Raw genomic sequence first — 25,039 nt, forward strand, 5'->3', positions numbered from 1 at the left:
ATTCTCACCTCAAAACCCTGAAAAGACAAATAATATGGCATCCTTTGGGTGATCAGTCACATTCACTGAACTGTTCTTCTTTACCAACAGGCACAAGTTCTCAAGCAAAGCTGACCACTGAATCTTATTCCTACACTTTTAACAGATCTCTTCAGGATTGCTGCTGCTCCTTTTCCTCTTATTTTTTTCTACTGGCATGACCCCAATAGCAGCCTTCCAGTATCTGAAGGGGACCTATAACGATACTGGGGAGAGACTCATCATTAGGGACTGTAATGACAGGACAAGGGCAATGGGTTAAAACTTAAACAGGGGAAATCTAGATTGGATGTAAGGAAGAAGTTCTTTCCTGTTAGGGTGATGAGGCACTGGAATGGGTTGCCCAAGGAAGTTGTGAATGCTCCATCCCTTGCGGTGTTCAAAGCCAGGTTGGACAGAGCCTTGGGTGGCATGGTTTAGTGTGAGGTGTCCCTGCCCATGGCAGGGGGGTTGGAACTGGATGATATTAAGGTCCTTTCCAACCCTAACTATTCTATGATTCCATGACCACATCACAAAAAAAAAAAAAAAAAACACGACAAAAAACACCACCACAAACCCAAACCAAACAAAACCCCACATATTTAGCAGACTAAATATTGAAAATTATGCCTTGTGTCATGTGCATTAATTCATATGTTACAACTCTGAAATTCTAGATTTAAAGTTACTTTTAAATAAGCTGATGCGACCAAGTACTTCCAAAAGACCAAAATCAAACACATAGCTTAATAACACAAGAAGCGTTATTACGAACATTAAATGCATGAATTCTGCATCACACAACTGGTGTCTCAGACTAAGCTTATAAAATACACAGATACCAGACTGACCGCTATCAGGGCAATGGTTTAATTCCTTTATATTTCAGAGCACTGTATTCATCCTCAGATCAGCATAAGGCGGCTTATCTACCTAGAAATCTTTAGTCTGCAGCCCTTGGAAGCAGAACAGAAATTATATGATAGAAGTAAAGCAGAAAAGATACAACAGGTTGCTATCTCCTGCAGACCGCAGGAGGAGGTCCAACAGACCTGCAGTCTCACCACGTGAAGTTACAAGAACAGTACTGGGAAACAAAAGCAGAATTATAGCACTTCTGAGCTTCCCTTAGATCACCAGGAAGGTTTTTGTGGAAAAAAAAAAAAGGCTAAGATCCACAGTTCACATGGAAGACGAGGGTTTTATCTTCATAAGAAAGATCTATGCTTGCACGTCAATCTCAAGTTCTCAGCTACACGGAGAAGGTGCACCAGAAATATTTCTGTAGCAATAACACTTAACCAAAGAAAAAGTTTTTTTCAAAAATATTTTATTAGAAACAAACAAACGAACGAAGATCAACCAAAGTTATTCAATGAAGAACTGTACAAAACGTATTTCTTTGGTCAATTTGTGAAAATCACCTTCATTTCTTTAGCTACTAACCCACATATGTTAAAGGAATTTTTCTTAAATAATTAATACAGACACAAAGTAAGCTGCTGTTGCTTGGCAATGACTAATACCTCCTCAAGGGACATTTGAGACTGCACATGTCACTTACAGAAGAGTTCAGAATTGATCAGAAGAGTGCAGGTGGGAGACCATTGCCAAAAAGTAAGCGCCAAGAACTTGGTATTTTCCATTGTGAAGAAGTATCTGTGGAATTGTCGCTCTGCAACAGAATCAGAATAATTCATTAAGTTTTAAATATTAATGATGCAATTCTATCTCTGGCACATGTATTAAAATAACAGGCAGCATTTCAAGTATCAATATTATCATGGGTTGCTTTAGAGAAGAAGACTGGAAGTTCAAACTCAATCAAACCCTTACACAATTTTCTCCCCCAGCTATCAAACAAAAGAGTTAGTGTTTAGGTTTGTTTTTCCAGGTGGGGAAATCTCCAGTGAGGTTTGAATCAAAATGTATCTTTAATTTGGCATATGCTTGATGACCAAGGACCAAAAGGAACCCAACCAATACGTTTTTAACTTTCCTAAAATTCAGCTGAGTAACATTTTTAATGTCCTGGATTGAAGAAAAATTAAAAAGAACAGCTATAAAATACAAATGCAAGAACTCTAGATAAAACAGCACTTACTTCACTTTTAATTAACTGGAGCCATTCATTAAGATAGTTAACAAGAGCAAACGCATCAGGGATGTTGTCCCCTTCTGAGCAGAATTTCAAAAGAACTGCCATTTGGATTCCTTTTGAGCAGCTGCAACAAAAATGAGCAGGCATTTCTATTTCATTTCTAGACCCAGAACAATTATATTTGTGCATTAAGAGCAACAACAATTGTGTCTGGGTTGTTAAAGAAACCCCAAACCCAAACCAAAAGTAAAAATGTATGCATACATAGAAAGGTGGGACTTTTTCCCCCCCCTCCACACTTCCTTGATTGCTTTTTCACACTTGATGTTCTTAGTCTTGAATTTGCTCTTTGCTTTGTGAGGCAGAAACCCTACATCATGGAAGCGTTGCTCAGGACCTCTTTGACACACTTAGTTTGTATTTTTGTGTTGGTGGGGCATTTATAGAGATCCCTTGATATAATCATTCATTTTCTTTTAGTACATTTCAAACAGCAGTTTTGCAGGCTGCATATCACTACCTTAGTCACAATATTCCCATTTATTATTATTATTATATTTTTTATTAGGACTTTTCCTATACCATAACAGTTTAGAAGATAATTTTATCCATGTACTAAAAATGAGAGTTCTGACACCTTTCTGTGCTTAAGGCAACTTACCTCTCCGTAAACAATCGTTTTGTGATGCCACCTCCAGGAATATGTAGTACTTTTTCTGTATCATTTATTCCAGGGTAAGCTGCTACTTTCTCCATTTCTTTCCAGTTTAGCTCCTGCATAAGACCTCCAACTGCTTTCTCAAGATCAGGTGTAAGTAGGTAGCGTAGTGGTGTCCTAGAAACAAATCAAGAATACATTCAGCCTGACAATAAAAGACACTACCAATGTCACTGTGACAGAAGGAAGCTGAAGGGTGGAGGACCTCACACCTGCAATGAAGAACTGCACTGACATTCCCTTCTTCCTCAAATCAAATTTAAAATGCAGCTTCAAAACAGTACAAACTACTCAACTTTCTGCCACAAAGAGAACCAAGGTACCCTTTTTTTTAGGGGCTCAAATAACTGGCAAGTACCTGATACGTAAGCACATTAATAGCAGAACTGCTCAGGGTTGCTAAATGATTTACAAACAAAATGTGCTTCTTCCTCCTTCAGATAGGAGATGATTAATTTAACGTTTGTTAGGGTAAACTTGGACTTCACTATGATACAGTACTTTTAATAAACTCACACCAGAAATATATGTAGACTTCAGTCAGGTCTTAAGTATTTTCTGAATGCACCACCCTTGCTCTTTAGTGAATCTGCTGTAACAGAGTTACTCTCTGGTGCTGAGGGGGGTTAGACCACCACAACTTACGAATCAGACCACACCAAATAACCATCAGTCCCTCTCATTTCATTGCATGTTAGCTGGCTATTCTGCAACTGGATGCAAACATCACTGGTAACTGTATCTGGGACGTGAATGTACTTAAACTTCCTCTAAAGCCCTACACATTTACACAGCCTGAGGATAACAATTGGTCTTTTGCAAAAATACTGGGTTTTTCTTGTTTGCTTTTGTTACATCACCAGTCCTGATGTCCTCAATCAGTAAGTAATGCTTGTTTTTAAAGGAGTAATATTTAATAAAAACACATATCATCTGAACCTTGGAGTTAACTCCCAACAAATAACTTCCACTATTAAACTATATTAAATAACTTACTATATTAAAGAAAACTTTCAAAATATAGAATAAGAAACTAATCAATGTTCTGATTAAGTGTTAAAAATCTAGTCTGTGACCTATATATTAGCAGTTAATCCCTGAGGTTGCTTGCAGCCACAAACAATTAAGAAGGTAAAACTGAGGCTCTATTGCCTTACAGTGAGGCCTTTTGCTCAATACTTTCAACAGCAGCAACTACGAAAATTTAGAGACCAATCCTGTGTAACATAATGTTTTAATAGTACATTATTTTACGACCTATATACACAGGTGTTGTGGTTTAAGCCCAAGCTGTAAATCAGAACCACGCAGCCCTCTTGCTTACTCCCCACCTTTTCTTCCCCCCCTACCCCAAGCAAAAGAACCTTGCCAAAAGTACTGAGTAGAAGGAAATATGTCAGTTTGTCAAAAACAACAGAAACATTAATTAGGTCTTTTAATGGCACAAACATACCCAAGAAGCTGCTCATCATCTCGCTGATACGCATGGCTGCTAGACAGAAGAACAACTCTGGCACATCTGCTGCTTTTCACCCAAGAAAGCAGCATTTGACAGAATGGCCTGTACTTGTTCTTAATACAATGAAAGAGAAAAAAGAAGTGAAAAACATACTGTGCCTTAAAAAAAAAAAAAAAAAAGGACAAAAGCTAACAATAGTAGCTGTTACATATAATGTTTAGCAGTGATGTATATTTTTCTTCATACACATTTATTCTTCAATGTTAGATATAGTTTTAAAAAGCAGATGATTACTATGGTTGTTTACTTCATCAAAACTACATGTATAATGATAAAAATTATCATGAAGCCCATGTTAACAACAACAGTACCATCCATTTTGTATGCCATTAACACCAACAGAAAATGCTTTACAGTAAGGTGGGATGGTAGGATCACACAGGATTTTTTCACACTTTCAACTACTAAAAACTGCAGCATATTTTGTTGGGTTTTTTTTTTCTGGCATGGCATTCTGCTTATTTTAAATTACAGCCACTATCCAATTAATAAGTAATTTTAAGTTCTTCATTTTTACATAATGAATGCAGTTTAAATGAATATAGAACACTGTGAAATAATTAAATTGGGCTGACTCCAAAAATCAAGCTAATACAATAAAAGAACACACAAACCCAATAAAAAGTTAAAAAAAAAAAAAAAAAGACAAAACCCAGACCATTTTTTAAGACTGTTAATAACATAGCTGGACTGCTCTTAGGCTTGGAAAAACAAGAAAACCACAACCCTCAATAAATGTGGATGTCAGCTTTCGTCAGCTAAAATCGCATCAGCTGAAAAGGTGTTATAGCACATTGAAGAAAAACCATTTTGCTAGGCCATTTAAACTATTTGCCAGCAGACCTATTCGAAATGAAGAGTGAAGTAAGAACAATCAATGCACATTCATACCTTTATGAATGGTGATCTGATCTGCAGAACTACAAGTTTCTTTGAAGGTAACGAATACACTACAATAGGAAATAATTAATTTTTGTAAGAAGAAAGCAAGAAAGATATCTGTGTCTAGAAGTATCCAGATTTATCCAATTTACAAACCTCAGGATAGTAAACCTTCCAGCTGTCAGTTAAAAATACGTATTTCTGAGCACTGTCTTAACTGGACTTCACTTGTCATAAATTCAACAGACTGAATAAAGAAAAATATATGATGATCTACCTCCTGCAACAATTTGGATAATCTCGTTATGCAGCTCTGCAAAGATTGACAGATTATTCTGAGACTTGCAGGATTTAAGAGAGAAAAAATAAAAAAAACCTATTTAATGCAATGATCAATATAGGGAAAGAAACCAAGAATTTGAAGGAGGGAGAGGGAGAAACACCACAAGAAAAAAGGCAAACACTGGTGAGAAAGAAGGAAGAGGAAAAAGAAAGGCTAAATGTCCTTCTACATGAACATTTCAGCTTGCATTCTAGCAGTCTTCTCCAAGCACACTTCATGTTGCTTTGGATTAAAACCAGAGTTTTGACTGCACTGTAAATAGTTGAAATTCAACATTTCTTACTGGTACCATATGTCAACGTGATTATCCAAAATAACTTAAAATAGTTTCCTTTGTGAAATGTAAATACATTTTTATCTGTTACTTACTGAAGTTGTTATTACTGACATTAGTTTTTGTAACAACAAAAAAATAAACATGACATTCTTGCACTTTCTGCAGCTTGCAAATACCTTCAGCATTCAATAACGACTTTCAGCATTCAATACTCACCTTCAGCATTTATACTCAGCTCCACTGAGTTTCCTTCTCCTGTTGCATACGGATTATTTCCAACCATTGGCACCAAGCAATCAGTGTAGAAGTAACCAACTTTAGTCATGTCAAGTGTGGAAATCACTAGATCTATTGCCAGTTGACCAACATTTCCCACCGACACTGCTGGCTGAAGTAACAGAAGTTACCGAATCACAGTGTGTTTTATGGACAATACAAGACACTCTTCAAATAGTAGAAGTTTAAACTACTTCAATTCTGGTCAAACATAATTTCTGAAAGGTGCTAGTCATCCTCTGATAAAAGTGACCGTTCCTTAGCGGATTGCTAATAGAGATTTTGGACACTGTCCCACAAAGAACATCCTAACCAGTTCTCTGAATAATCCTGTCTCGCTGTAAACTTAAACAAATGCTTTTAAAACTTGTCTCCTTCCTCTCTTTTTTTGGATACAGAATAGATAAAAGATGCTCAAGCCCCTAATGGCCGAAATTGGCAGGCCTCAAGTGACACCTAACGGTAATGCTGATATTACATATTGAACCTACAAATCTTAGACTGACCCATTTACAAAAGCAGGCTGTTTTTTAATTTTTTAAGAATGAAAATGCTAAGGGTCATCTTGGATTCATTATATAGGAAATGCTATAGCTTATCACCAATCGGGGCAGATAGTGACCTAATATGATAGCACAGAAAGACAAATTCAAGAGCATGTGTCCTTTTACAGAAACTATTACAGGAAGACAACTAAAGTTTTGGTTGCCTCCCTCTACTTTATAAACTGTATCTACAAATTGCTGCCGTATTTGATGCCAATAAGCTCACGGTGAAAGAGCCCATAACAGCGCTTACAAAGTGTCCTTACAAAATAGCTAGTATTCAATAGCCTGATACTCCTAGGCACAGAAAACAGCAAGGACCCGTTTCCTGTTGCTCGCCACCTGATCTGGAATGACTTCCCGTGCAGCCTGCAGAGTCATCCCGGGCTGTGCAGCCCTCGATGGAAAGTGATAAGGTTACCTTTAGGTAATACAGTAACTCACTGGTAAGAAAAACAATGGTTTGCTACTTCGCAGCCTGCACTAGGACTCCTACCTCACAATAAACAAAGTAACCTCAGGTAGAGTACCTTAAATTGATTTCATACCGTGTATGAAGGTGATTAAAACACTTCCTAAAACAATCCTAATCGGTTAAAATATAGCAGAAAAAAGGTTTTTTCTTTAAAAAAAGCTTTTTATTCCAGTGACAATCCACAGGTACTACAAAACCTGTAAAATGACATGTGGCATTTTAACTTTAGAGAGATAGCATTTAGCTATAGCTCGGCACACAACAGCTTAACAGAAGAAAAAGCCGGGCAGCTCAGGAGGGAGAAACTGATGGAAACAGAAGAGACCGAATTAAGCTCTAGAAAAGACCCCTGCAAATCCTCTTTTAACGCGCAAAACACACGGCAAGATATACACAAGGGCACCACAATCGCCTGCCCAGCGCCTTTCCGCTCCCCCACGGGCAAGTACGCAGGGACGACGCCGAGCAGGGGAGAAGGAAACCAAAGCATCCCGGCCCTCCTGCCCCTTAGGCGCGGAGAGGCAAGAAAACGAGCCCACGCCCGCGTCCCACGGCACAGACAGGAGCCCTCAGCGCCCGGGCCCAGCGCAGCGACGCGCCCCGCTCGTCCGCTCTGGGGTGGCCCGTTCCAGCAGCGCCCCCTCAAGCCTATTGAAGGCAGGGTGGGGGAAGCAGAAGCGCAACTCACCATGAGCAGAGTGAAGCCTTTAAAGTCGGAGGTGGCGGAAGGCCCGCCATGGTCGCAAGGAACAAACATGCCGGCCGGGGAACAAGGGAGAACGCCAACGGCCCCTGCGCCTCTCTCCTCAGCGGGGCGGGAGCACCGACCGTCACCGCCCACCACACACTGCGCCCGTTGGAACGGGCGGTTGGGGGCGGAGCTTTGTCCGCGGCGCGCGGCTCCTCGGCCCTCTCCCTATTGAGGCATACTGCGGCTTCTCCGTTTCCGTGCCGCCATGTCGTTGCCCCCGGAGAAAGCCTCCGAGCTGAAGCAGATCATCCACCAGCAGCTCGTCAAGGTGGGTCCCTTAGTGACAGCAGTGCCCGCTGAGGCGGTGGTAGGGCATGCGGCGTGTTAGCTCCATCGCCTTGCTTTGTTTTCCCTGCTTGTGGTTTCCCGGCGCTGTTGTGCCTTCTGGCGTTTGCGCACCCTTCCGGGAGGGCCCGCGGCAGTTCGCGGCCCCGTCGAACTGCTGTCCCGTTTGCGGGCTGTCCCTGGCCGTCTCCTACCGCCTCCGGTCCTCTCTCATTTTCTGTTTACCGAGCTACGGGGAGATGGAGCTGAGGCCCGTCCCCGTCCACCTCCTCATTGCTTCTCTCTGTCAGGCGCTGCCCCGTTCAGGGAGAGAGGACGGCAGCAGTGTCGGCGGCGGGGTCTGCACCCTGGGCCTGAGGCTTCTTTTGGAACGGACGGGAAAATAAATGTGCATTTTTTAACTCGTGCATCATGAAGTCTTTCAAGGCGTGGTGGTGTGGCCGTAACGTTCTTCTTGTGTGAGAAACAGCTGTACAAATCCATGCAGTTTGACAGCTGAGGTGAAGGACAGAAGTTCTCTAACTTCCCTTCGAGCACAGGAGGAGCTTGCGGTGGAGATTCACTGCTTTTGCGCCTTACCTATTGAGTACACAAAGATGTATTTTTCACCTTAATCATACAACCATAGAATGGTTAGGGTTGGAAAGGACCTTAAGGTCATCTAGTTCCAACCTCCCCTGCCATGGACAGGGGCACCTCACACTAGAGTGTTTTTATTTAACAGAAATAAGAAGCTATTATCCTAAGTTTGAATTTCGAGGGAGGCAGCAACCATTTTATAATAGATGGATTTGCAGGCCTTTCTGTGAGGAGGGAAGTTCAAGGCAGGGGATACTCTCAAGAGCAGTGAAAATGCTCAGGTTTTGTATATCCATAACTTTTGTAACTGGTAACGCTTTAGTGAGATAGTGACTCATTTGATTAGTTCTGAAAGGATTAATGTTTTGGTGTAGTTATTTCTGTATTCCTAGGAAAATAACTTTAGACTTAGATTTTAGAGAATAGAGTGACTGTTTAGTCACAGCTGCTACCATAAAAAGAGCAGGTGTTTGTAGCATATAGTGAATTTTCTTTCAGATGGATGTCCATGGCAGGATAAGAGAAGTTCTTGCTGAGACTATACGTGAAGAGTTAGCACCTGAGCATCAGCAGTTATCCACAGAAGATCTGATAAAAGCTTTAAGACAACGAGGAATCATTGATGATGTTATGAAGGAACTTAAATTTATAACTGTAAGTAGTTTTTAAACAGTTAAAATATTTTTGCTTGTTTCTCTTACTGACTTAGATTTAACAAAGTCAAAACATGGTACTTTTAAAGGTTTATAACGGCTTTACTGATTTGTGACAGAAGCAGAACAGCTTAATGCATATGCTAAAATTGGGTTAATGGTAGTACTACATCAGAAATATTTGTTCAATTTTGTTGCATCTTGAGTACTAGAACGGGGCATACCTGGGGAATGGCATTTGGTTGAAATAGGGGTTATTTAGTTTTTAGAAGACTTCCGTAAGACCACTGTTGCATCCCTTGATGCCTCAAAAAGTCTTAATTGTAATTCCAGGATGGGAATGAAAAGGAGAGGACTTCAGCTGCAAAGCCATCAACACATTTCATTGATAGAGAACCACCAGTTTTGAAAAAAAGTATGTTGCTTATTCATTGTAATATTTGGATCCTAGCTTTGAGAGAAATTTGAAGTTATGACTTTTGGACTCTGAATTAGTAATCCATTACTGACTTAAAGGTAGATGTTCTTCCTGCTTATATAGAGGAAGTAAATTCATGTAAGCAGCAGAAATTAGTGTCACATAAAATACAACTTCTTTTTTTATTTCATTATTTTACATGAAGATAACTTCCAGACATTGTAAAATCACTTTATCGTAAGCGTTTGTCTCAAAAATGTTTCTTTTTCATAGTGTCCTATTAGTTAACTAATATTTAACATGCATCCTAAGATCTGTTTGTAGTCTCTTCATGTTTATTGCTACGCTTTGCAGCTAACATTGACCCAACACGGAGGTATCTTTACCTTCAGGTTTTGGGTGGAAAAGCTTTTCTGGAACATCTTCAGGAGCCGGAGCCTCTGCCTGGCCAGATCTGTTCTACCTTCACTCTGTGTTTACACTTTCGAAACCAGCGCTTCCGTTCTAAACCTGTAGCTTGTGCCTGTGACCCAGATTTTCATGATGGTTTTTTACTTGAAGTACACAAGGATAGCCTAGGTAAGGAATATTGTGGGTTTAAAGCTGATGCTATTGGTTGGGTTTTTTGAGAGAGTTTTGTGAAATGTTTACAGCTCTTTAGTGGATTTCTTTCCTATTTTTTATCATGTGTTCCTCAGAAAACTGATTACAGTATTAGGTTATGCCACTTTTAGGTATTTCTCTGCTCTGGCCTCCTCTTCTTTTTTTTGAATTTGACCAACTTGATCCATAATTGACAGTAAGATGATAGTCTCAGCTAAGGTGGCTGTGATTTTAATGAACTTTGTGCTGACAGATGAAGAAGGGAAATATAAATTTGTCATCGTGGAAGGAAATCTTCAGTGTGAGTTCAGTTTGCAAACAGCTGCACAAAAGTCAGTCATCCACAGCCTTCATTACTGTTCTTTTGTTGGTAGCCAGGGAACATGGTAGGAGCTAAGTATGTTATGAAAAGACTTCTGAATGTTGACTGAATCCTGTAAAAATCCAGGGTAGCTTATGGGACATCAGGAAACGCAGAGAAAGGCAGAGTTACTGCAGTTGACGAGTGAATATAACACAGATGCAAAGAAACCCAGATTTTGTTAATTCTACTGCTCCTGGAGATATTCATATTGTAGAGTGAAGCTTAACTACCGGGAAAGTTGTTTCCTAAATACTGATGTACAGTTAGTTGATGTGATGCATTCCGACTTATTAAAAGAATCTATTTCAATTGCTTTTCATAAATGGTCCTTTAATATTCCTTATTTTCTAAATGCTAATTCCATTTTAATTTTTGTAGAGTTGAAGCAGTTAACATTTGAGTATTCAGCTATAAGAAGCTTTTTATCTCCTCTGTAAATTAACTGTAACCTCTCTGTAGCTAGGTCCTAAACTGAGTTTGATTTTAAGATGAGATCATTGCTTACACTTCTGGACATGAGATTTTTCTTAAAGTGTGATGTATTTGATGAGTGTAAATGCATCCTTTTTTAATTTTGAGGAGGATTTACAATGATAATATTCTTGCTGTCTTATCTTGGTTTAATAATGGCAGGTGATGGAAGTAAAATGGTGGATGCAACCACTATGTTATCTATATGTGATCCAGTGCATATGGTGCTGATCAAAACAGACACATTTGGTGAGACAACACTAGTAGCGTCCTATTTCTTGGAGTGGCGATCTGTCTTGGCTGCAGAGAATGGCATAACAAATGTTGCTGTTGAACTCCTGGGTGTAGGTAAGGATAAATAATAAGGCTGTAATGATGGCTTTAAAATACTGGGTACTGAGTTTGCTTGTTAGCTTAAAGCAGTATTTATGATGTAGTTTAATTTTAGTTCAACTCATAAGTCACTATCAGGCATCCTTAGAAAATGGGTATTCCATACCATAAAACATCAAGCCCAGTACGTAAACTGGGGAGAGTTGGCCGAGGGTGCCAGTAACTATTTGGAGATGAGCTGGGCATCGGTCAGCGGGTATAGTACTGTGCGTCAGTTCGTGTTTGGTTGTTTGGTTTTCCTCAGGGGCAGAGTTTATTCCTTCATCTCTCTATTTCATTATAGTATTATCAATATTATTATAATAACATTATTGCATTGTTATTATATTTTACTTTATGATGAAAGCTACTAGGAAGAAAATCATCCCAGCCAAAAACAGGACAAGGGCCTTGGATAATTATCTCACATCTACCTGTCTGCTTTTTTTGCCACATTATGCTTTCTTACAGCCTCATTTGAGTTTGAAATTTAAATAAAGATGCTTATTTTGCATGTATTTAAAGATGTCTAGTTATTTTTTTGTAATTATATGGCTAACATTTATTGTAATTATTTGCTCCTGTCTGGTTGAAATGTCTTCAGTAAATTAATTTCAAGAGAATTGATCAAAATGTATTTTGATTCAAAGGCACAGAATCGAAGGTTTCTGCTGGTGTTTTAAACATTCGACTAGAAATGTATCCACAACTTGATAAGACGCTGTCTCCAGAAGTAATTAATACTCAAGTAAGTAATTTCTGGGAGGGCTTACTTTCTTTTTTATTGGTTGGGGGGGAAGCTCAGTATGGAATTAGTATAGAATTACTTGTAGATGTTGAGGGCTGTGGGTTTTTGAATGTTACTACTTTGTTTTTTTCCCCTTTAAGCTTAAATATAATCACCTTTTTTTTAAACTACTTTTGTTTATACTGAGCATTACTTTGAATTATTATTTTAGTAGTTTTTCTAATTACCTGTATCAAAACTTTAAGAAGAAAAATAAGAAAGGTGCAATATACCTTATTTTCCTCAAGTACTGTATGTTTTCTTGCTCTCTTTCCCATTTGAAACAATAATTTCAAGTCAGCTATTCTGCCTGGAAAGCCAGTAAAGGTTGGCCTGAAGGTACACGGAGATAGTCTTCTGCATGTCAAAAGCTCATCAATCCTTCCGTGCAGAAATGCATCACTTCAGATGACCACTACTTTAGTCAAGCTTCACATAGGAGCCTACAAACAAGAAATGTAGCTTGAGGTTTTAGTTCACTGGATTTTAATTTAAAAATACTATTATTCAGTATTTGTGTAGCACACTTTAAATATTAAGGTTTATTTCACATATGCCAGGATTTGGTGTTAATGTGCTTATTATGTTGTTTGGGTTTGGTGTTTTGGTGTTTTGTTGTTGTTTTTTCTTCTCTCCTGTTTGGAATTCATATACATGTCATTGTTTATGTTTTTCTTACTTGCAGTTTGCTTTGGAGCGTCAGAAAACAGCAGAAAAAGAACGGTTATTTCTTGTCTATGCTAAACAGTGGTGGAGAGAATACCTGCAGATTAGGCCTACACACAACACAAGGCTAGTAAAGATTTTTGCGCAGGTTTGTAAATTGTACAACTATACCAAATCTTTAAGTGACCTTCTTATTTTTTGATTTATTGTGAGGTTTGTATGCATATAGAATCTCTACAGATCTGTGATGTGGTTACATTCAGATCGGGGCAACATGTGGTGTATCATGCTTAAAAAAAAAAAAGAAATTTGGAACTTCTGTTTGTATATTGAAGCTTAACGGCATAATGCCCACAGAAGGGTTGATCCAACCACCTCTGGTGTAAGAGGTCATAAAGCCTGTTCAGTCTTTTCCTTGAAGACTAATGAATGGCCAAGACTTAACTTATGTATGCAAACTATTTCAGACACATTTTATACCAGATAAAATACAAAACATGCACTTACTAAATCTGCTAGAACATATCTGCACAATATTTGATCTCTGTGTGATCTGTAAAACAATCTGGTTAATGTCTCATAACAATAGACATAATTATTGTGGGGTAATAAGTTACTGTGTTAGTTGCTCCATGGTAATAGTTCCACAGTAAAAGAAATGGTATGATCCTTGCGTTTTTCACGCTATGAATTTAGCTTGTTAGTAGCAGTTTTCCTAGCACAGATAATGCACGGTAGCTTATTATCTCAAAGTAACATCCTGAAGTGATCTGTGCATACTCTTCAGTTTGATTTGGTTTTTTGCTTGATGATAATGTGGAAATTGATAGTGGGTGGAGCAGTTCCTCACCCATTTACGAAAATGGACTGCAGCCTGTGCTGCTCCAGGTATTTGAACATCGAGTCCAGAGTGTCCTTACAAGTGGCAGAACAAGCAGAAAAATCAAACTGTAATGATCTTGTGTCTTAATTCATAAGTATTTTTGTGTCTTAATACTTTTTGAGTGATATTATTTCAGGGAGAATATATCCCATTGCAAAGAAGACAGTCTTAAGATGAATCTTTTGTGATATTTGCATGGATGATAAATAACTGTATTTTACATTTTCAGGATGAAAATGGAGTAAACCATCCGGTATGTTCATACATAAGACCACTTCGAGCAGGCCGGTTGCTAGACACACCTAGACAAGCAGCACGATTTGTCAGTGTCCTGGGTTATGAAAGAGCTCCTGTCATCGGAGGAGGTGGTGGCAAACAAGAACAGTGGTGTACCCTTCTTGCTTTTTTATGTAGAAACAAGGTATGTGAAAATAGTCCTTGTGTGACACAATAGGTGGTACCATATTCTAACTGGAGCAGGTGATTTAAAACAGGCTGCAAATATGTGGATTAAATAAAATTTGGAGAATTATGTTGTAATAACTTGTTTAAGATATTTTTTAAAGAGAAACAGATCTTAAATGGACAACAAGGCTTTGGAACAGACTTTCTTTACTGCTATTGTTGAGGTCCATTCCTCAATACATCTGGTTGACAATGAGCTCATTTGTGTTCATTTGGTTTTCTAAGATCCCATATAATGCGGTGAACCTCTGCTAGTGTGCAGGACACTGGTTTAAATTCTGGACTAATCCAGGAAAAGTTGAAAAAGTCTCAAAGTCTCTTTTGCTGGTTTTTTTAGATGGGTTAAAATATACTGACAATCTTTACATTCCATTTTTTCAAGATAGGGATTTTTACTAATGGTTTCAACCTAGTTCTTGGTGATTTGACATTTGTATCATAAGACTACAATAAATGAAACAAATTGTAACTTGTTCTGGATCATAGCTTTTCTGTTGTGTGGCTAAAAGTAATAGCAATCCCTTTTAATACCTATTTGGAGTGGTCGATGCTTTTCATTGCCATAGAGAATCTTCTGTGTTCAAAAGTAATGCCGCTGGTGTGTTTGTATTGAAAAGTTGTCATCTTCTTGGCAGCAGGAGCTGTATCCCAGGTTTTAAATCTGTCTCAAAGGCCTCACGGAACAGGCTTTAGCTGTTGTCTCTGAATATCATATCATGCATAGGTACCGTATAAAGGCATCACTTGCTACCTGCTGGCTTTCAGACGGAGATGATGATAGCGACTTTGAGTTTGAGGGCCATTGTGTTTGGAGGCACAGAGAAAAGATTTCCTTCAAGGCAGAAGTGGAAAGCTGTATAGAAAATAGCTGAATTTGGCCCCTTACACACCAGTTGGATCATTATTATTTTTCTTGTGGAAAGTGGTATGGCATTATTAAAGAACACAAGTTCACTAGAAACTTGGTTAAACCTACTTTCCTTCATCTTTCCCTTGTACATTACTGTAGGGGAAGAGTGTGTTATCTGTGTAATGAACAGATGCATCCAGGAACACTGGATTTTATATTTTCAACATTCTGAATAGCATCAAAGGGCCTTATGCTTCCACTTCTGCATGTTATGCTTTGTATTATGAAGGCTTTGTTGCACGAGGAGCTTTTGTTCTTACTTTACAGCTAACATTTGTAAAGGACTTGAAACAAAGAGTATTAGACATCATATTCAGAAACTGTTTTCTGTGAATTATCAATGGTAGTAGTGTATTTATGAAAGAAATGGGTTTTCTGACTGAGGGGAAAAACAACTTTACATGTGACTTTCAGCTGCTTTAATAGTTAGGCCTGTGAGGGAGGTTGTTTTATCTTTGTTTAATTTCTCAACTTTGGCAAACCATTCAAGGCAGTGAAATAACAACACAATTACATTTTACTAAGTGACTGAATTTCCTAACTGTGTGAAAATACCACATAATTTCTCATACTACTTCAGGTATTTGCCTTATTTACATACGCTTTTATGTTTAATTAAAATGTGGGTTTTGTCTTCTTGGGTCTATAGATTCTGGTTTTGCAGTACTTGAAGGTATCTTTATAATCATAAGAGATGTTTTCTAGCTTTAATGATATTTGAATAAAAAATATAGTCTTATCGTTTGAACATACATTATTCATTTTTAAATGGATTTATTCTGTTACAGGAAAATGAAACCTTAAAAGCCCAAGTTCTGATACATGCTTTAGGTAAACAAGAGGGAAACATGATGTGTTAAATAATGGTTATGGAAATACCGCCATGTTTTTTTTTCTTTAAGATTTTATCCACGCCTGATACTCAAACCAGTTTACTAATGTTTACTGTCTAGGGTGACTGTGAAGATCATGCTAACCTTCTGTGCAGTCTTCTTCTTGGGTTTGGATTGGAAGCCTTTGTGTGTGTTGGAACAAAAGGAAAAGGAGTCCCCCATACTTGGGTAATGACTCTTGGAACTGATGGAACAGTTACTTTTTGGGAGAGCTTAACAGGACATAGGTGAGTAAAAGAAATACAAGAAAAGCGAACAATGCATTATCAAAGCGAACAATATATTGAGGTTTGCGTGGGATATTTGTTGGCTTTTTTATGGTTTTTATCTTTACACCCTGTCATGTAACTGTCATGTAATCCAGGTGAGTTTTGTCTTTGAATCTTTTTTCTGTGTACTGCTTTTGTTTGGAAAATAACTGGTTCACTGTGAGGTGAAATATTTCTACGGTTTGTAATGCAGTTCTCAGTGGCTTTAATACTGTATAGCAACTGTCTTACAGTAGCTGATTGCCATTGAAGCTATCGCTGCCACCATTTGCAAAGAAAGAGATAAAACCTAACACTATCGTTTAGGAACCTGTATTTTTTAACTTACTTCAGCTGTGAAATCGGTGTTACATTACATTTTTTCGCCTGCAAAAATCTTTGCAAGTCTCTTTGATTCTCATTTGAGTCATTCCAGAGTTTCTGGAACCTGTTATATCCAGTGTTGAAAATGAGCGATTCTGTTTTGACACTGTTTGTGTATCCTATGATTAGCATTTGAAGATGTATTTCTCCAAATGTGATGAATAGTGGGGAAACTGTATGGATATATTGTTATAATTGCAAAATTTAATTGCTGTTGAGTTCAATTAATCAGCTTATTTGTCTAGATTTAAAGAAAAAAATGGGATGTATTAGTTTATTGTATGCTATGTTTCCAAAATGTGTATAATTTTTTTTCTGTAAATAATTTAATGCCATTTTGGGAGGAAAAAAACCCCCCAAACTTAACAAATTTGGCTTACAGTTTTAGAAATAGAGATGGCTTGTATCTGACCCATCTAAGTATTTTTACTTTGCCTTGATGAAATAAGGTATATTAATAACAAATTGAATGTTTTTGGTTAGGTACATCCACAGACCTATCAAGCCTGATGACCCTCCATTAGTTGAACAACCCAAGCCACTGTATCCTTATCGCACAATAGGCTGTGTCTTCAACCATCAAAAGTTCTTTGGAAATTGTCAGCCGTCTGATGCTGTGGAGGTCTGTGTGTTTGACCTGCATGATGAATCTAAATGGAAACCTATGAGTGGAGAAGCAATAAAATCTGTATGTCCACCTGGATCAACATCTTCAGTTCCCCCTTTCCCTCCTCTGTGTGATTCCACAATAGATGCTCCGGTAGCAAGCAATGAGATAGAGTTGCAGCTGAGGCTACTGGTCTCTGAACACAGAAAGGTAACACTGTTTAAAGATTGTGGTCTATCTGTTGCGGTAATAAAGGTGCATGGGTTTACAGTTTTCACTTGGTTTAGGTAGCCATTTGTTACTTCAGCATACTTGTATCTTTGCAGCATGTTTTCCATCAGCTTTTTCAGAAATGTGGTATGTGAAAAGTCAAGTAATTGAAAAATTATTTGGAAAGACTGTACTGAAATAGTTTAGACATCATACTTACTGTTTGCAGTGGTGATTGGTAGCCTTCTGTGTGGGCTCTTCCCGCCACCCTGCCTTTGCCTCTCCTGTGTCTCTGATCTTCAGCTTACTGGCACCTGCAAATTACCTGCGAGTAGTCTGTAGAAGAGCTAGGAAGACCAGACCTGGTTGGTGGGCTTTGCCTGTCCACCGCAAATGGTTTTGGTTCCTAGATAAAAGCAAACTTTCAGCTTCCATGTTCTTACTCTGACTGCTTTGTAAAATCTGAAGGCATTTCTAGAAATAAGTTTTGTCCTATATCAGAATTTTTACGTGTAATGTGCCAGAAATTACTCTTCCTGTGCTGGATATGGAGGACATAATATTTTAAATCCCTGGTAACTTATGTCTGGTTTTGATGTTTGGGTTTTTTGGTTGTTTTAGTTTTTATTTCGCCACACAATGTTCAATGTTTGGGGTGGCATTCTCAGAGTATGAGTCTCATGTGATGTTGAACACATAATGTGGTAGATTTTTCTCCCTCACTGCATTTGTGGGATGGGTAGGAGGAAGGAATGTGTATCTGTATGTGTTTTGGGGAGCTACTGTGCACTGTTTTTTCAGAAGTGGGTTTCCCTGAGAGACAATTGTGAAAAATGTGAGGTGAGCTTAGTTGATCTTTCCCATATATTTTTGCTATGTATTTCTGCACTACCTTCTCACATTTCATGCAGAGATACTGTAGCTAAAATATCTAGTTTCAACTCTGATGGTCTTGTTTTGGTCTAGTACTTAATTTCTTGCTCAACGTTTGATATTTTGTTGGTGGTGTTTGGTTCTTCCGGCTGGTGTGTGAGTCAATATCAAAATCATACTGCTTCTCTTCCATTAACTACAAATTAAAGATTTGTCATGGATTTATTTGAATCTATACAATATACAAGCTTAGTCATAGCTTAATGTTCATTCTGCACACTTGTCATCATTCTGTGAATTTCCTCACAGGATCTTGGCCTTTCTACTGTTTGGGATGACCATCTATCCTACCTCTTGTCACCAGCGCTAGCAGCCTATGAGCTCGAACGTGCAACAAGTATTTCTGCAGGAAATGAAGAGTTTCAGGACGCTGTAAGACGAGCAGTACCTGATGGTCACACATTTAAAGGGTTTCCTATCCATTTTGTATACAGAAATGCCAGGAGAGCATTTGCCACATGTCTTCGGTAAGTTTAAATATAAAGAGATACATACATGTGTGTGTTAAAAGTAACAGTACTTAACTGTGAATTGCAACTTTTTTTTTTTTTTTGATGAAATTTTAAGGAAATTGATTTTGTTAAATTAGAACTGGAGGAAGAGTTGTGTATGTAATGGGTCATGGGGTTACAGAGCTTTTATGTTACATTGAGTTCAGTGGTGATAGACTTCTCATGGGTTAAATTAAGCATTGAGGAGTTAATTTCTCTGCAGTTGTTACCAGTGATCAGCGATGGCCTTGTTTTCCTCCAAGGCAACAGCCCCTGTGCTGTTGAACAATATTATTTGTAGTGACAGACTCATGACGCTTATTGTTATTTAAGGGTTGGTCACAGTTGAAAAAAATGCACATATGTAATTGAAAATTGTAATAATAGCTTAGTAATATCTGTTACTCTTGTTTTCCTTTTTGTCATGCAGGTCTCCTTTTTGTGAAGAAATAATCTGTTGTAGGGGAGACCAAGTGCGACTTGCAGTTCGTGTACGAGTGTTTGCATACCCTGAATCTGCGTGTGCTGTTTGGATCATGTTTGCTTGTAAATACCGTTCTGTCCTTTGAAAAAAAAAAAACAAACAAAAACCAACCCAGCATCATTCATACCTTTTTAGATCTGCAAAATAATGTATAAAATTATGTAACTAAAAACTAGTATTTTATATAAATGCTGTTGATTTTGGATACTGTGTGTTCATTGAAGAGGATTGTGTACACAGTAATGATTGTATTTATAAAGAGAATTTATTCTTATTTTTAATAAAAGTTACTTTTAGTACTTAAATGAATGTGGGTCAAATTACTAAAATGCGTGCATGAAATACCAGCTTCTCTTCTGCAGCTCTGAACTGGTGTCAGAATTCATTTAGAAAAAAGTCTGGTTTACCTCTCCAGGGTAATAGACTCTCTGTGTAGCATATTGGGTGTACTTTGTGAGTGACCGAGACCTAGAAATTCTGAAGTATGTGTCCTTTCTAGAACAAAGTGGTTTTTTGTGCTTCTTTTGGACATAGCAATAGCTTCTACGTTCAGCTTCTAAGAACAGTTCAGTCAGAAAAGTAGAGATAATCTTATTAATCCTATGAATTTCATGGATCTTTTTTGTTTGTTTCTTTTTGTTATGTTTTGGGTTTTTTTAATATTTAAAATTTAGTTGTGGATAGCCTAACATGTGGCTAGCCTGTGCTGGGTTACATGAAGTGGTTTAGCCTGATGCCTATTTCCTGATGTTAGCTTAGGAAGTTTCTGAGGTGTGAGCTGTATCCAGGCCATTTTGCTTAAAATGGCTGCTACTGCTGAACCCAGGACAACAACCCTTCATGATTTTGTCTGGTCCTGACACTGAGATCTGTACTTAATTGTCTTGTTTGTCTTCAACATGTGGATGGTGATTTTGCCAAGTGTCTTTTAGTCTTCATGCTTTGAGAAAGAGCAAGCAATTGAGCTTGCTGAACTTCTCAATACCTCATGTTTTTCAGCATGCGGACTCTGGCCTCTCTTTGTGAGGCTGATGAAAACTATTTGATCTTTCCTATAGAAGCCATTCCATATCTTTGGTCTGTGTCTGCCGCCTTTTGTTCTACGTGTAAGAAAGATCTGACTCTGCTGGTGCTGAACTTAATCCCAAAGAAGCTTGCAATGCATACAGCAGGAGTGAAGGCTGGTGTTTTGCATGGACGTTTAATTGGCAGTGCAGTGGTCTGACACCATTTCAGTCTTTTTTCCAAGTGTTAAATACTGCCTAATGCAGCCCTGGGGTTTTAACTTGAAATTTTAATTGAACATGATGTATGTATGGCTCTGCTGCTAACAGGTTTCAAACACTTTCAAAATCTGGTTTTGTGTTACTTTTATTTTTGTATCTGAAAAAACCTATTCCTCCGCCTGTTACACAGCCTGCAGGGCCACGATCAGTGCTTTATACAGTACAATTTCATTATGTCTCATATCCTGTGAAAGGCTGAATCATGTTGTGTGGTGAATATCACTAAATTTTTAATAGCTTTATTTAAGTACGAGTTGTATCTTGTTTGCAGCAGTGTGCGTTACACGTGTATGTAATTACAAGAGGAAAAATGCATCCATGTTAAATACAAGTGAAAGTGAAAAAAGGAAAGAGGAGCTCCCCAGTCAGAGCTGGACCTTGTGTGCCCTTTCAGCATGCAGGGACATGCCCAGTGCTCTCTGGTCACTTAGATGCTCCTTCATCTTTCGTATGCAGCAGATGCTGAGGGGAGTTTTTAGATTACCTGTGTTAGGTAAAATGTTAAAATACTAAAGCGAAAACCCACATGTTTTCTGATGCGAGTTTCAAGTACAACAAGAATCGGTTTTCTGAATTGGTGCAGCCGTGGGGAGAGGCTGGCACAGGGGCTGGTGCCCAGGTGTGTTCTGGGGCAGGAGCATCACCTCCCAAGTGTTTGGAAGACTGTTCCCCTTTTGAACCGTGCTCTTTCAACTGCTGCCAGCCTTTTCCTGTACCCTTGGTGTCTCCTGCTTGCTGCTCCCGGAGTTCTGTGGTACGGGGTGTTTGCCATGTGAGGGCAGGAAGACCAACGGAGGGATTCGGAGCCACCCTCCTGCTGTGAAAGCCAGGACTTCCTTTTTCCCTGGAACCCGACGCATCCATGATGGAGATGTCACTGTTCAGTTGCTTGGGGAGCTGAGGGTGTCATCCTGCTGTCCAGATAGGAGTTGTTTCTGGGGGTTGTTACCAGCACCAGCAGCCCGAGGGTTGCGAGATGAGAACCCCCCGTCGTTACCCGTGTCCAAGGCAGCCGTGGAAGCCTCGCTGCTCGAAGGGCGCTTCACGTCCTGCCCGCGGACACGGGGGTTGCCGTGGCAGCCTCGGAGCTGCATCCCGCCTTCTCCGGCCCCGCGCAGCCGGGCGGCCTCACGCCACTGCAGCCAAGCCTGAGGGCGGCAGGGGGCGCTGCTGCGCCGGCCGTTGGCGGCGGAGGCGGGCGAGGACGCCATTGCGTTGCTATGAGCTGTCTGCCCCTGCGGCGGCGGCAGCAGCGGGCGGCTCGGGCGCTGTTCCTCCTGCTGGCCGGCCGCTGCCTGCCTGCCTGCCTGCCGCGCGGGCCGGGCTGTCCGGCGGCCTGGTGGCAGTAGCGGGGCGGGGAGGATGAGCACGGCAGGACCAGGCGGCAGCAGCAGAACAAGCAGCGCAAGCAGCAGCAGCAGCCGCCGCGGCGGAGCCGGTCGCTGAGCCGGGGAGCAGCGCGGCGGAGGCAGGGCATGGCGCTGCCGGGGGAGCGCGGAGCGGAGCCCCAGCCCGGCGCCTCCCGCTCCGCCGACGAGGAAGAGGACAGCGGCGGGGCCGGCGGGCAGCCCGAGGCGCTGTCGCTGGAGGAGATCCTCAGGCTCTACAACCAGCCCATCAACGAGGAGCAGGCGTGGGCCGTGTGCTACCAGTGCTGCGGCTCGCTGCGGGCCCGCGCCCGCCGCGGCGAGACCCCCGTCGCCAGGCTGGGGGCGACCGCCCACCTTCGCGTCTGGCGGGACGGCGCCGTCACCCTGGAGCAGGACGAGCCGCACCAGCCGCCGCCGCCCGCCGCAGGTGAGGACTGGCCCCGCCGCCGGCCCCTCTTGGCCCCCGGGGAGCGGCCCAACCACGGCAGCAGCCCTTCTCTCCCAGCCTTTGTCCGTGGGCTGTGGCGGCCGGGAGGAGACGGTCTCCTTCCCGCCGGAGGGCTGCGGTGAGGCAGCGCTCGGCTCCGCCGTGCCGGGGGCGGGTGGTGGTGTTGGGGGTTGTGTGTGTGTGTGTGTCCCCCTGTGTCATCCCGGTTTCGTGCCTTGAAGGGTAAAAACCGTGGCCTTCAACTTAATGGCCTGCGTGTGGGGTACAGGGGAGGTGGGTGCGGGTTTAGTGTTTTATAATTGCGTCGTCTCTTACTGCGTAATACTGTGTCATCCGCACCTATAGCGCCTGCTCTTGGAGTTTCTTTGGCCACATTGCTCATCCTGTAGTGTCTTTAAAATAGTTTGGCATCAAAAGGCATTTATTAGATCAATTTAGAGGTGTGCTGATAGTAAATCAGAAAGCCGTGTACACCTACCCAGAGGCTTAGTACCTACCATCTGTTTCTTTAAAATACTGAGGAAAACATATTTTGCATTGGAAAGGAGAAGGGTACATGTCCATTGCTCTGCATTTCAAAGCTTCTGATTATGAGTATGGAAAGGAATATTTCTCTTGTTGCAAGTAAAGCTTGATTTCTGGAAAGAAACTAAAGCTAGGCAGCAGAGTGAGGTGATCCGTTATCACACAAATGATGATATTGCCCATTATCAACCTAGTCCGCATTCAACTTCACTGAATTTTCCAGGAAGACAGAGGTTTGGGAATTTTAGAGTTATGTGAAGTAGAAGGCAATGGAAAAAGTCACAAAATGGGATTAATGGAGCTCTCAACATTTAGAACATGGTTATTGTGCCTGCTGTTACAATTTAATGAAGCCTTTTAATACAGTGCTTGTCTGAAGTCTACTGGCAGAGATTTGCAGTAATCCAGTTTGGAGCTAGTGGGACATGCAGATACCAAAATATACTCAGTGGAAGAAGGAACGTAGTATTATTCTGCAATTGAAATGAGTCTAATAATGACTTCCATTTAAATATGATCTGATTTGCTTTTTAAATTATTTTTTAAAATAGGTTATTATAATGCTAATAAAACATGCCACACCAACACTCAGAAGTTCCAGGAAAATACTTTCTGGACCAAAGCATCTGCATGTCACAAGAGCATTGAAGAGTTCTGTGTTGCATATTGCATGCTGCATTTACTTACAGTGTTTGAGATGATGCCAGGCTTCTTTCTTTCCTACTGTAGGAAATACATTGATTTACTATGTGTTTCTTTCTTTTGGTGCTTTTTCCTTGCTGTTAGTGGGCTTATTTTATTTCCTCTTACAGTACATTTTTTTTGGCCCATAGGAAGGTGTTGGAATATATCTGGGTATAAAGTTCAGGCCCCTCACTGACATCCAGTATGCTTATGCTAAAGCTGCATGCCGCATCTGCATTACTCTTTGAAAATATTTTAGTTAACATGTGCTAACCTACGTATGTTGATACCACATTTAAATATTTGGATAGATGAGCCCCCCTTTTTTTTTAATCTTCCAGCCATGACAATTTTTTTCTTACCTTTTTTGTTTGGGTTTTTTTTAACCTTTATTATTGTATGTATTATGTTGTCCATCAGTTAACACCACATATATGTGTTTATTACTTGAAAATCTTAAGAGTGTATGTAGGTATTTAAATATATATTTTTATATATGCACATATATGTATATATATATCTACATATGCACACTCTAAGATATATACAAACATAACCAGTCTGCTAAGACCTCCCAGGAAAGCACGGTGTGGGGGGGAGATAACCCAAGGAGAACATCCCCTCCAGTGCATATAATAGAAAGGGGAGGAAGAGAGGTTTCTGACAGATGTCCATTCCTAAACCACACTCGGTGATCCCACTTTTGTGTCAGGCGCAGGCTGGTAGGCACCTGGATTTGAAAGGAGACAGCATTCTCCCTGTGGGCCTCCCTCTGGTCCTCCTCATCTCCCTAACTTTGAATGGACTTCTGCAATACAGGCAGTTGCTCAGCCTTCGAGCTTTCACAAAGGATTTTGTGTGTTTGTGGAGTAAGTGTCAACAACATGAAACAAAGGTGGTCCTAGTCAGTTGGCTGTTATTTTTCTTTGGCTTGTGGAAACTGTAGAAGGATTTAACTGGAAATGGTTGTATGTGTGATGCAGTGAATGTGGTAATTCATTATACTGAATATTAAAGAGTTGATAGGCTTGCTGCTCTTTGGTATCTTTTGAACTATCCCAGTTCTTTTGCTTTTTGCTCACTGCAGTGTCCTTAGGTGGTGGTTAATGAGC

The 25,039-nt window shown here is 40.2% G+C and overlaps 3 protein-coding genes across 6 annotated transcripts in view; 2 read left to right on the top strand and 1 right to left on the bottom strand.

Moving 5' to 3' along the window:
• Nucleotides 1-1,318: 1,318 nt before the first annotated feature.
• On the bottom strand, nucleotides 1,319-8,015 carry PSMG2 (proteasome assembly chaperone 2). The gene is made up of 7 exons (XM_065667952.1): nucleotides 7,846-8,015; nucleotides 6,078-6,249; nucleotides 5,251-5,309; nucleotides 4,294-4,412; nucleotides 2,784-2,957; nucleotides 2,126-2,246; nucleotides 1,319-1,696 (listed from the first exon to the last, which is right to left on the bottom strand). Exons 1-7 carry the CDS (start codon nucleotides 7,912-7,914, stop codon nucleotides 1,604-1,606), a joined length of 807 nt encoding a protein of 268 aa, XP_065524024.1. The 5' UTR covers nucleotides 7,915-8,015; the 3' UTR covers nucleotides 1,319-1,603.
• CEP76 (centrosomal protein 76) lies at nucleotides 7,929-19,919 on the top strand. 2 transcript variants are annotated; one of them, XM_065667950.1, is made up of 12 exons: nucleotides 7,929-8,176; nucleotides 9,271-9,426; nucleotides 9,759-9,840; nucleotides 10,198-10,422; nucleotides 11,444-11,629; nucleotides 12,304-12,401; nucleotides 13,126-13,254; nucleotides 14,219-14,410; nucleotides 16,318-16,484; nucleotides 17,373-17,706; nucleotides 18,889-19,106; nucleotides 19,561-19,919. In XM_065667950.1, the coding sequence occupies exons 1-12, from the start codon at nucleotides 8,114-8,116 to the stop codon at nucleotides 19,697-19,699; spliced, it is 1,989 nt and encodes a 662-aa protein (XP_065524022.1). In that variant the 5' UTR covers nucleotides 7,929-8,113; the 3' UTR covers nucleotides 19,700-19,919. The 2 variants fall into 2 exon arrangements, with proteins under 2 accessions (XP_065524022.1, XP_065524023.1); XM_065667951.1 differs by lacking the exon at nucleotides 10,198-10,422 and having other exon boundaries at nucleotides 7,930-8,176.
• Nucleotides 19,920-22,197: 2,278 nt separating this feature from the next.
• Nucleotides 22,198-25,039, top strand: part of SPIRE1 (spire type actin nucleation factor 1) — a 133,047-nt gene continuing 130,205 nt past the window's right edge. For all 3 annotated transcript variants that reach the window (XM_065667953.1, XM_065667955.1, XM_065667954.1), the window contains exon 1: nucleotides 22,198-22,697. In XM_065667953.1, the coding sequence (XP_065524025.1) occupies nucleotides 22,376-22,697 (322 nt within the window). In that variant the 5' untranslated portion in view covers nucleotides 22,198-22,375. The remainder of the gene's footprint in view (nucleotides 22,698-25,039) is intronic.

This window comes from Lathamus discolor, chromosome 2 (assembly GCF_037157495.1).
Source record: "Lathamus discolor isolate bLatDis1 chromosome 2, bLatDis1.hap1, whole genome shotgun sequence".
NCBI lineage: Eukaryota > Metazoa > Chordata > Aves > Psittaciformes > Psittacidae > Lathamus > Lathamus discolor.